Source organism: Neovison vison, chromosome 6 (genome assembly GCF_020171115.1).
Source record: "Neovison vison isolate M4711 chromosome 6, ASM_NN_V1, whole genome shotgun sequence".
In the NCBI taxonomy this organism is placed as follows: domain Eukaryota; kingdom Metazoa; phylum Chordata; class Mammalia; order Carnivora; family Mustelidae; genus Neogale; species Neogale vison.
The window spans coordinates 198,094,938-198,107,568 of NC_058096.1; the positions used below are offsets into that span (position 1 = coordinate 198,094,938).

General features: G+C 43.7%; 1 protein-coding gene across 3 annotated transcripts in view; it reads right to left on the reverse strand.

Annotated features, from left to right (window-relative positions):
• FLNB (filamin B) overlaps window positions 1-12,631 on the reverse strand; it is a 146,821-nt gene that overhangs the window by 68,666 nt on the left and 65,524 nt on the right. For all 3 annotated transcript variants that reach the window (XM_044253309.1, XM_044253311.1, XM_044253310.1), the window contains exons 5-7: window positions 2,617-2,735; window positions 1,706-1,783; window positions 396-558 (exon numbers count right to left, since the gene is read on the reverse strand). In XM_044253309.1, coding sequence (XP_044109244.1) covers window positions 396-558; window positions 1,706-1,783; window positions 2,617-2,735 — 360 coding nt within the window. The remainder of the gene's footprint in view (window positions 1-395; window positions 559-1,705; window positions 1,784-2,616; window positions 2,736-12,631) is intronic.

A 12,631-nucleotide genomic window follows, 5' to 3' on the forward strand; every position in this document is an offset into this window, starting at 1 on the left:
TAAAGAAAAGCTGGTTTGGGGGGAGCACTTGGGTCGCTTAGTCAGTTAAGCATCTGCCTTGGGCTCAGGTTATGATCCCAAGGGTCCTGGGATTGAACCCCACGTTGAACTCTCTGCTCAGCAGGCAGCCTGCTTCTCCCTGTCCCTCTGCCTGCGCTCCCTCTGCTTTTGCTCTGTCAAATAAATAAATAAAATCTTTAAAAAAAAAAATCTTAAAAAAAAAAAAAAAGAGAAGATAAGCTGGTTTTGAAAATCTATAAATATAACCAATACACTTGAAAAAGGGTACGTTTGTTGGCAGCGATTTGATTTAAAATATAAAAGGTCAGGCATCCCAAGCCTTGGGGTCCCCGAGGATCATCTCAGGCTCTGGAAGAAAGCCTGACCCACAATACCTGCCGTGTAGATATCAAAGTAGGTGGGCTTATTGGCGATGTTTCCGGCAGCTTCCAAGCCTGGGCCTTTTGCAGTGACTTTACTGGCATCTCCCTGTGCCTTGTCGACATTCACTTCAAATGGGCTCTTGGAGATGTGCTGTCCTGCAAAGAGGACTGTAACCTACAAGTTGAAAGATAGATGCAGTATAATCACTGCTCCCTGCCCAGGGAGACCCCACGTCAAGCCACGTGCACTGACGATCTCCTCTTCCATCCTCCTAACTCTCCACACAAAGGTGGCTGGAAACAGGAGCCCTACTTAGCCGGAGTGGGATCCCCACCTGGCTCCATCCACCACACGGCTGGGCCTTGGGACATCATGTCTTTTACTGAACTAAAAATACTTACATTGGATACAGGTGGCCTCTGTTAACAGAAGGCGAACCAACACTTCTAACTGAACCGGTAGACACTGGATCCTTTAAGACAGTTGCAGAAGGGGCCACGCTCACCCACCCCGCCGGGATATAAGGCACAGTTCCAGGATTTCAAACTTACAGTCAAAATGTCTTTCAAGGGACCAAGATCACTCATGTGAGAAACAGTATAGATTTTCATTTAAAATTTGAGTCAGTTCTCATCTTTTAAAATTTAAGGGGTATGGAGTTGGATTTCATATGAACTGAACAAAATAATTACATCATACATGTTCCCTTTAGGATTTTTTTTCCCCAAATTCCTGATGTCCTAAGGGTATAAGAAAAACTGACAGTCAGGATTCCAGGTGACTTCACTAAAGGCCAAGGTGGTAGTAGGTATGATCTAGGTCTCAAAATATTGGCATGGTACACAGGGATTGACCTATGTGTGCTGTTGAAGACTTTCTTTTGGGGAAAGCTATACTCTTGGATCACCCTACTCTCTTGCAAGACTCCCTGGACCTCTGTCCTATAGGCCAACTAGACACTACTCAACAGAACTCAAAATGTTGCTGAGACGAAGGACCTGGGGGTTAGACCCCCATCATTCCTCCAGGTGCATAACTGGGCCACTGGACTCTACTCAGCTGGCTCTCAAGCTTCAATATGGAGAGACCCTCCAGAGCACCCCACGGGGGATACTCAAGAAAGCACTGAAGACAAAGAACCCATAGCATCTATGGTCCAGGCATGTAGCTACAACCATTTGTTACCCAGATGGGAGTTGAAAACCACCTTACACTGCGAAGAACTGAGCAGCATTCAACCTTCCTAAGATACCCTCTCACATACACAATGACGCAAGCCTAGAAGAGAAATCCAAGCAACGGCCATGACACCTCATCTTACTTTGTGCAACCCAGTGACCTTGGGCAGATACTCCACAGAATATGTCTTGTTCTTGTCACTATCAGGGGTCACTTGTGCCTAGGACAGAAAATGAACAATAGTTAGAGAAGGTGCTGGGTGTGAGTAAAAGTACGCTATGCCAGCCAAGGCCCTGCAGTGAGCTGCCAGGTCAGGCGCTGTCCTGGCTCTCTTCCTGCCCCATTGCTGCTGAAGGATGCCCCAGGAAAGCAGCAGCTGAAAGTCACAGAAACAAAGTCACATGGCACAAATGTATAACCACGTCACAACTCCCCACTGTCTTAGAGCTGGAACTCAGCAGATGAGAAGGACCATAAAGTCAGTCACTTCAACCTTTAGTGGCTCAATAATTATGAACAGCTTATGAAAGACCAGGCCTGGTGTCAGGAACCAAAAATAAAACAAATCAAGCATAATCCCTGCCCCAGTGGGAGAAACAGACCACATTCCAGTAAACAGAATTTCAGATGGTACTAGGCACTAGGAATAAGTCTTGAGAAGGTAAGAAGGAAGAATGCATGTGCAAAGGCCCTGAGGGAGGAACTAAGTATAGTCAGCCTGGGAAGAGAGGAGAGCATCAGTTTTGTTATTGTTATTTCGGTCATCAGCATCTAAAACCTCAATTCACAAGGCCTTTGCTAAATCCAAAGAATCTTTTATTTTATTAAACATTGTTAAAAAAAAAAAAAAACACTGTGTCCTTGGGTATCAATTTCTATTACCTTTCAAGGCACAGTCCTTGGGCAATTACTTTGACTACTCTAAGCCTCAGGATCCTCTTGGTAAAAAAACAATTTTTACTGTGAGCTTTAATGAGGAAAATGGAAAGCACAGACCCCGGGCCTGCCACAAGCCCCCAGAGCTCCATGGAATGGCAGCATCTTCCAACCTACCTCCTCTTTGTTCCCTTCTGGGTCCTCAACAAACACCATCACGTCTCCTTGCCCAGCACTGATGGTGTCCACAGTGAACTTGGCTGGCTGCTTCACCATGTTTCCTGTAGGCTCAATTCCTGCCAGGTTGACACAAGAACATTACAAGCTGCACAGGGCCTTGACAATGACCATTACTCACCATGTTTCCTTCAGAGAACTGAGAGAAGGGACCCAGCCCTGCAGCTGCCATGTGGGAGACAGGGACACCTGGGACAGGATTATCGAACAGGTCGAGAGCCCTAAATTTGTCCTTGTTATTTAATTTAATTTTTTTAAGTAGGCTCCACACCCAGTACAGAGCCCAGTGCAGGTCTTGAACTCACGACCTTGAGACCAAGACCTAAGCTGAGATCAAGAGTCAGTTGCTTAACTGACTAAGCCACCCTGGCACTCCTGCCCTTGTTATTTAAACAATATCGGATTCTGGAATATTCAGAGCACTTCAGTCAGAAGTTTATAAAACTGTGAAAAATGATACAGTAATCATCAGTGGGGTCTGCCCCAAGGGAGGTAACACAGGGGAAGGAGGCATGAGGTGTGGGAGAAGGGCTCATTTTTCATTAAAGACCATTTTCTATTACTTGAAATGCTTAAAAATGGCCTTGGATCAATATTTTTAATTACACTATTCATTTTGAGCTGACTGAGCGAATTATTTTGAGATACTCACATGCAAGTGAAAGAAGTAATATCCTTTATCCAGTTCCCCAAGGTTACCTCGTACAAAACCCTAGTACAGTATCCCAAGGATCCTGGCCTTGACACCGTCAGGACACAGAACATTTCCATCACCACAGGGATCCCTCATGCTACCCTATAGCCATACATATTCCCTCCCCACCCTACCCTCTCCTTACCCCAATAACTCCTAATCTGTTCTCTATCTCCACAATTTTATCACTTCTAGAATGTTACATAAATGGAATCACATTATGCAACCTTTTCAGTTGGTTTTTTCCACTAAGTATAATCTTTCGGAGGGTTCACCCAGATGGGTGCCTCTAGCAATAGTTTTTCTTTTATTGCATATTCCATGATACGAATGTAGCACCATGTGTTTAACCATTCACCCACTGAAGGACATCTGGGTTGTTTCCAGTTGTCTATTACTGATAAAGCTGCTATAAACATTACTGTACAAGGCTGTGTCTGACCCCAAGATTTCATTCCTCTGGGATAAATTCCAGGGGGTACAACTGCTGGGTGGCATGGTAGTTGCACATTTAGTTCTTTTATTTTTTTAAAATATTTTATTTATTTGACAGACAGAGATCACAAGCAGGCAGAGAAAGAGGAAGGGAAGCAGGCTCCCCGCTGAGCAGGGAACCCTATGTGGGATTTGATCGCAAGATCCCAGGATCATGACCTGAGCCAAAGGCAGCCATTTAACTGAGAAAGCCACCCAGGCGCCCCAAATGTGTAGTGATTTTAATTTGTATTTTTCTCATGGCCAATAACACTGACCATCTTTTCATGTGCTTCTTTGCCATTTGTATACCCTCTTCCGGGAAATGCCTGTTAGCATCTTTTGCCTATCTTCTAATTGGATTTTTTTTACCTGAGTTTTGAGCATTCCTTATATATTCTAGATACTAGTTCTTCTTTGGATAAAGTGGCTCTCAAATATTTTCTCCCAGTCTTAAGCTTGTCTTTTCATCCTCTTAACTACAAAGAGTTTTATATTGCTTTAAAAAGTTTGAGAGAGTGAAATTCAACGTTGTCTCACTAGGATTTTGAGTTCCGTTTGAGGTGGTGTCCAGGTGGCCTGAGGGGTGAAGGCTGCGGTCTCTTGTCTTGCAAGAGAGCAAGGTGGCCGAGTAGTACACCTTCACTGTGAGAAAGCAGTCCAATCCCCCTCTGCCAGGCCATGCTTCGGGGCACACTGAGGGACAGACCATGCTTCATGACATTTTTTTATGTTCTTAATTTTGGTGAAGACCAACACTGTATTTTTCCCTTTAGGGATCACGCTTTGGTGTCAAATCAAAGAACTCTTGGCCTCGTCCTAGATCCCAAAGTATGTCTTCTATGTTGTTGTTGATTTTCTGGAAGTTTATAGTAGGATATGGTCCACTTTGGGTGAGTTTTTCTAGAAGGTGTGAAACTTACTGTTTCTTTTCCTTTTTTTTTCTTTCCTTGGCCCAATTGCTCTGGAACCATGCATGGAAAAGGCTCTCTTTCCCCCCACTGAACAGCTTTTGCACCTCTACTAATGATCAGTTTGCACAGCTGCAAACAGTTCTGGATTCTGTTCCATTGATCCTTGTGTCTATCTTTCTACCAATATCACATGGTCTTAATTGGTATGCCTTGATGAGTCCTGAACTCAGGTACACTGACTCCTCCCACATTTTTCTTCTTTTTCAAAAAATCACTTTCCCTACTGTAGTTTCTTTGCCTTGCCATATATGACTGATTGATTGACTGATTTTATTTTTTGCCATATATGCTTCAAATAATAATCTTTTCTATATCTGTGAAGACTCTGGCTGGAATTTTAATAGAAACTATGCTAAACCTAAATGACAATTTGGGGAAAACTGCCACTTTACTCTCATACTTTTTCAATCTATAAAAACAGTATGTCTCTTCATTTATGTACGTCTTTTCTTTGGTATCTTGTGTTTTTTGTAGTTTTCAGCATAAAAAATCTTACACATTTTATTACATTTACACCTATTTCTCAATCTTCTGACTGACTGTCAATGATATGGGATTTTTGAATTTTGATGTCCTCATGTTCATTGTGGTAAGCCTTTATGACAGACATCAGAGCATACAGAAGTACAACTGATTTTTGTACGCCAACTTTATAACCTGAGACCTTGCTGAATTTACTTATTCAAGGAGAGTTTTGGGGCTTTGTTGTATTTGATCTTCTTTTGTTATAGATTCTTCAGGAATTCCTACACACACAATCAAGTCATCTATAAACAGGGACAGCTTTATTTCTCACTTTCCAATATGTGTGTCTTTTATTTCCTTCGCTTGCCTGACTGCACTCACTAAAACTTGCATCATGTTGTTGAATGGTGGTTAAGCATGGACATCCTTGTCCTAGTCCCACTCTTAAGGGGGCACACTCAGTCTTTTGCCATTAATTATCATGGTAGATGTTGACTTGTGGTAGCTACTCTGGATCAAATTGAAGAAGTTCTTCTCTAGTTCCCCTTTTCTGAGTTCTTATCATGGATGCCTGTTAAATCTGGTCAGATGCTTTTTCTGTACCAATTGATGTGATCGTGTGATTTTCCTTTTTTAGCCTGTTAAGGTAGTAGGTTGTTTTCACTGATTTTCCAATAGTGTGCCAGTCTTGCATTCATGGAATAAACTCTGCTTGGTCATGATGAAGAATTATTTTCATATATTGCTAAACTCTATTTGTAACTGTTCTGTTGTATGCTTTATTTTTAAATTTTTTAAGATTCTGAGTAATCTCTACACCCAACATGAGGCTCCAACTTATAACTCCAAGATCAACAGTTGCATGCTCTACTGAATAAACCCACCACATGCCCCTATAGTTTTGTATCTATATTCACAAGGGATATTGATCTGTAGCTTTTTTTGGGGGGGGGATCACCTTTCTCTGATATTTAGAGCAACACTGGCTTCATAAAATGAACTGGAAAAAAATAATAAAATAAAAAAATAAAATGAACTGGAAAGTGTTCCCTCCTCATACGTTCTGGAAGAGATTGCATAGAATTAGTGTTAATTCTTCTCTAAATGTTTGCTAAAATTCTCCAGTAAAACCACCAGGGCCTGGAGATTTCTTTTCCAAGGGCTTCTAAACTATAAACTTGATCCTTTAATGGTTTCAGGGCCACTCAGGTTATCCATTTCATCTTGGCTGAGTTTTGGAAGTTTGTGGTTTTTTTTTTTACAAAACATCTATGGTTGTTATACCTATATTTTTTTTATACCATGTTCTTTCTTCCTATAATTCAAAGATTCCTTTTTTCCTTGTTCCCCTGCTGTCTAAGATGTAGCGTGGTGTGGATTATTTATTTATTGGTGGCAGTGGGTAGGTAGGGGTTTTGTCCTGTTTGGGTTTAGCTCAGCTTCTTGATTCTGTAAGTTTATGTCTTTTGCCAAATGTGGAAGTTCTCTGCCAAATTTGGAAGTTTTCAGCCATTATTTCTTTGGGAGTTTTCAGCCCCGCCCTCTTTTTCCTCTCTTCTGGGTCCCCTGTGACATGAATGTTAGATGTTTTGTTATTGTCCCGTAAGTCCCTGAGACTTTGCTTGTTTCTTTGTTTTTCAGTCCACTTGCTCTGTCATTCAGATTGGGCAATTCTTTTTTTTTTTTTTTTAATTTTTTTTTTTTCTATTTTATTTATTTGAGAGAGAGAGACAGTGAGAGAGAGCACGAGCGAGGAGAAGGTCAGAGAGCGAAGCAGACTCCTCATGGAGCTGGGAGCCTGATGTGGGACTCGATCCCGGGACTCCAGGATCACGCCCTGAGCCGGAGGCAGTCGTCCAACCAACTGCGCCACCCAGGCGTCCCCAGATTGGGCAATTCTTATTCTCTTTTTGTCCAGGTCATGGATTCTTTCTCTGTCCTTCCATTCTACTATGGAACTAATCCCCTGAGGTTTTTTTTTTTTTTTTTTGAGTTAGTTCATTTTTCAGTTCTAAAAGCTTCATTTGGTGTTTCTTTATATCTTCTATTTCTTTGCTGAGACAGTCTATGTCCTTGCTGAGCTTTTCAATTTTTTGCTTGCTTGACATAGAGTTGTAAGCGCTTGTTGAAGTCTTTTTATAACAGCCGCACTAAATCTTTATCAAATAATTCTAACAGTTGTATCATCTCAGCGTTGGCATCAATGGACTGCCTTTTTCATTCAGTTTGAGATCTTCCTGGTTCTTGGTGGGATGAGTGATTTATTTTAAAAACTGGGTATTATGTTATGTTATAAAACCTGGGTTTTATTTAAATGTTCTGTTTTAGATGCCTTTTATAATGCTGATACATCAGGGGAAGGGAGAGGGCATGCCTTGTTAGTGTCATTACGGGGAGGAAGTCCAGGTTCCCTATTCAACCTCCACTGACACTCGAAATGAGGGGGGCTCCTCATTACTGGCAGGTGGAAGTGGGAGATGCAGCTCCCCACTGGGCCTCCATCTGTGGTTGGAAGGGGTAGGAAGGAGCACCTCATTGCTACCGATATCATCTACTGACATCTCCTTACCGCTAGACTGTGCTCAGAGTCTAGGCTCCCCACCTGGCTCTTACTGGTCTAAGTGGGGGCTGAGAGGTCACAGTTTTTCCTGGGATGCTTGGCTATAGAAGAGCAGTTAGTGTCTCACAGGCTTCTGTCCTGCGAGGCTGCCCTTTCCTGTCCCTCTGGCCAGAGAGAGCAGGAGTTTGTTTTTGCCTTTTGTGTTTCAGGTACGTGGCTTCCCCATACCCAGTCATATACACGGGGGGGGGGGGTAAGCCCAGGGAACTCACTACTTTGTCAGCCTGAGATCTGGAACCCATTTCTCCTATTCCCTTTCAGAGTCTCCTTATGTTTATCTTATATAAAATGCCCAGGAATTTTGTACTCAGCAGAGGCAATTAGGAAAAGTATTTCTACTCTATCATCCCAGAAGAAGAAGTTCAAGGAGTCCTATTTTAAAAGTTATTTTCATGGGGTGGGTGTGGGGTGGTGGTGCCTGGGGGCTCAGTTGGTTCAGCGTCCGTCTTCAGCTCAGGTCATGATCTCAGGGGCCTGGGATCAAGCCCCACATATGGCAGGGCTCCCTGCCCATGGGCAGTCTGCTTCTCCCTCTGACCCCCTGCCCCCACTTCTGCGCATGTGCACTCCCTCACTCCCATGCTCTCACTCCACTATACAGACACAGAGAAGGGTCTACTGAAGCCCCGGGTACCTATCAACTCGACGCCACAACTCATGGCCAGTCCTGCTTTACATCTTCACCCCAACCTCTTCCCTCCTCCTGTACTATTTTTGGTACAAAGCCTAGACCTCACATCTTTATTTTTTAAAGATTTATTTTAGAGGATGGGGGGAGGGGCAGGGGAAGAGAATCTTTAAGCAGACTCCCTGCTGATCCTGGAGCCTGATGCGGGGCTCCATCTCATGACCCTGAGATAACCACCTGCGCTGAAAGCAAGAGTTAGACCCTCAACTGACTGAGCCACCCAGGTGCCCACAGACCTCCTATCTTTAACCTATAATCATTCACCATATATCTTTAAGAGATGTTTCTAGAATATCCACATCAAAAAAAATTAATAATTCCTTAAAACCATCAAATATTCAGTGTTCCTATTCCCTAGGACCCCTCACAAGGAAGGGTGCGGATGGCGGGCTCTGCAGTGAATGCTTCACAGAACATGGGTTTTAGGAAAGGTTTCTGCTTAGCTCACAGAGGCATGCTTTCAACACACCTCACCTGCAAGCGAGCCCCCGACAAGGATCTGCTTGTGGCTGTAGGTCTGCCTCACTCCAGCCCTCCGGATCCTTTCAGGGAACGGGTCTCAGAAAGCAGATCTGTTAAGTGCCAACCAGCCGCTAACTGTAATCTGGCCGCCGTCCAAAAGATAAAATGAAGAAAACCTCTCAATCCTTTCAGAAACTAGAGGATGAGGTGTGCTCTATGCTCTTTGGTTCAGTTGACAAAAATGAAGCAACTGTGGCCACACGAGAGACAGAAAACTGCCCCTGCCCTCAGGTTCACCACAGGACAAAGACATTATCATAAGGCCCTACCTATGTAGCTTCATGGGTGGCCCAGTGGCCTAAAATGACACTTGATCCTCCTACTTAAGAAGAAAAAAGGGGCACCTGGATGGCTCTGTAGGTTAAGCATTTGGCTCTTGATTTTGGTTCAGATGATGATCTCAGGGTTGTGAGATCGAGCCCCATGTCCGGTTCCACGCAGGGCATGGAGCCTGTTTGGGAACCTCTCTCATGGAGCCTCTCTCTCTGCCCCCTCCTCGCCAACACAGCCCTCCTCCACTCATACTCATTCTCTCTCTCAGAAACAAAGAGAGAGAGAGAGAAACAGACACAGAATTACCATATAATCCAGCAAAATCCCTTCCAGGTGTAGACACAAAAAACTGAAAGCAGGGATTCAGCTACTTGCTTATCACGATCGCAGCAGCACTACCCACAGGAGCTAGAAGGTAGGAGCCATCCCAAAGTCTACTGACGAAGAATGGATGGGCAAGACTTGGTATATCCACGCATTGATGTGTACCATTTGGCTTTAAAAAGGAACAAAATTCTGACACATGCCACAACATGGATGAACGCTGAAAACATTACGCTAAGTCAAGTAGGCCAGATACAAAAGTACAAACAGTGTAGGATTCCACTTATGTGGGGTACCTGGAGTAGGCAAATTCAGAGAGACAGGAAATAGAATGATGGTGGCCCGGGGCTGGGGGAGCGGGGGGAGGGAAGGCTACGGTGTGATGGGATTTGAGTTTCTGTTTGGGAAGATAAAAAAGTTCTGGAGGTGGATGACGGTGATGGCCACATGACACAGTGAATGTACTTAATGTCACTAAGTGGTACATTTTAAAATGGTTAAAATAGGAAATGTGTTACGTATATTTTACCACAGCAAAAAAAAAAAAAAATGTACCTATGCATACATACATATGGAGTGCGTATTTTTTTTTTTTTTAAGGTGTGTTTCCTCCACAAGGACACAACACTTAAAAAAAAAAGAAAAAAGACAGATGAGGGGCACCTGGCTGGCTCAGTCACTGAAGCATGTGACTCTTGATCTTAGGGTTTTAAGTTCAGGCCTCATGTTGGGGTGTAGAAATGACTTAAAAATAAAAGCTTTAAAAAAAAAAAAAAAAAAAAGGCAGATGAAGGAAACGGCAATGACCAGCCACATTCCTGACTGTAGCAAACAGTCATTTTCTAGAAAACAGCATCGTGAAAGGAAACCGTTTCACATTAACAATGGGGAAGCCGGACAGCCAGTGATAAGATGACTGCAAATAAGCATTTTATGCCTCGATGAGATTTGATCCACCTAACCAGTTTTGTGGACGAGAGGTTTTGTCGACAAGAGGTTTATTTGGCTATTCGAAGCTTTTTTTTTTTTAAGATTTATTTATTTGTGAGAGAGAGAGAGAGAGAGAGAACAAGGCAGGGGAGGGACAGAGGGAGAGGGGATTCCCACTGAGCAAGGACCAGCACCCCTCCCACCCCCCACATGGGGCGCAACCCCAGGACCCTAAGATCACGAACTGAGCAGAAGGCAGATGCTTAATCAACTGAGACACCCAGGTGCCCCAGCTGTTTGAAGCTTTTTGCCATGAAGGAAGCATAACCTTGAAAAATCCGAGATTGCTTACTCTAACCATGACCTTTGGCTCAGAGTAGGCAGGTTTAAAGCAAGCATGGACGCGCCAACCTTCCAGGGAATGCTCCTCAGGAGAGGGCCTCCAACAACGTCCCCAGGCCCCACACAGAAACAATTGCCCGGAAGCACCACCTCCATGCCCAAAGGAACCTCAAACGGGATTGTTCCAGAACTATCAGGCTGTCTCCGCTGTTCTAAATCATGCTAAAAAGACAGATGAAAAGACCCTGACTACTAAGACTGAGAAACACACACAGCACCACTGCCCTGGTGGGGAAATGCTACCTTCAAAGGCAATGTGTATGGGATATCCTGTTACATGACATGTTTCTGAACCCTTCAGAAAGTCAGTATTATTTAAAAAAAGAATTGCGGGCAGGGGCGCCTGGGTGGTACAGTTGATTAAGTGTCCAATTCTTGGTTTCGGCTCAGGTGGTGATCTCAGGGTCGTTGAGACTGGCCCCTGCATCCGGCTGCTTGCTCAGTGTGGATCCTGCTTAAGACTCTCTCTCTCCCTCTCCCTCTGTCCCTCCCCACCTCCCTAAAAATAAATAAAAAAAATCTTTAGGAACAAAATCTTTTTTTTCAGGGAAATCATTCCAGATTACAAGAGTCTAAAGAAACAACAAATATAATATGAGAATTTTTTTTTAAGATTTTATTTATTGAAAGACAGAGAGAGAATGAGAGGGAGAGAATGAGGGGCTCAATCCCACAACTGCGAGGTGGAGACCTGAGCCAAAACCAAGAGTCCGACGCTTAACCCACAAAGCCACTCAGATGCCCTCAGCAGCATCATCGGAGCACTCAGATGAACCTTAATCAGATCCCGGTTTATAAAACCACAAACTCTATAAAAGATGATTTTAGGACAAGAGTGAAATGTTCATATAAACTGGATATTAGCTGGTATGAAACTGTTAATTTTCGTATGTGTGATCATGAATATTGTGGTTAGGCAAGAGGCTACCCTACTTTTAGGAGAGGTCTGCTGATGTACCGTCATGGTGCCCGCACTGATTTTCAAAGAATTCAACAACCACACACACACACACACACACACACACGAGAAGGGCTAAAGAAAACTGTTATGTTAGAATGGTTAGCATCACAGAGTCTAGCAGAGGAGATACAAGATGTTTTGTGTCTCTAAATGTCATCCCAGCTGTGGTTACAAAAATTAAGAAAGAGAATGCATTCCTTCCCTTCTCCATAAAAAAGGGAATCAACTGTATCTCACTATGCTCCTCTTTACCAGAAACCACACTGGGCTGAAATGCAACTGTTCTTTAAAAATTGTTCTTTAAAAAGCTGGTGTGCGGGGCACCTGGGTGGCTCAGTGGGTTAAGCCTCTGCCTCCAGCTCAAGTCATGATCTCAGGGTCCTGGGATCGAGCTGTACATCGGGCTCTCTGCTCAGCAGGGAGCCTGCTTCCTTCTCTCTCTCTGCCTGCCTCTCTGCCTACTGTGATCTCTCTCTCTCTCTCTCCGTCAAATAAATAAATAAAACCTTAAAAAAAAGCTGGAGCGCTTGAAGCCAGGTGCCAACCATGACACCATAAAGCCTCAGCATGCCTCAACCCACCATAACGTTCTGAACAGAACAGTGCCCCGTGGCAGCCTTGGTGATCA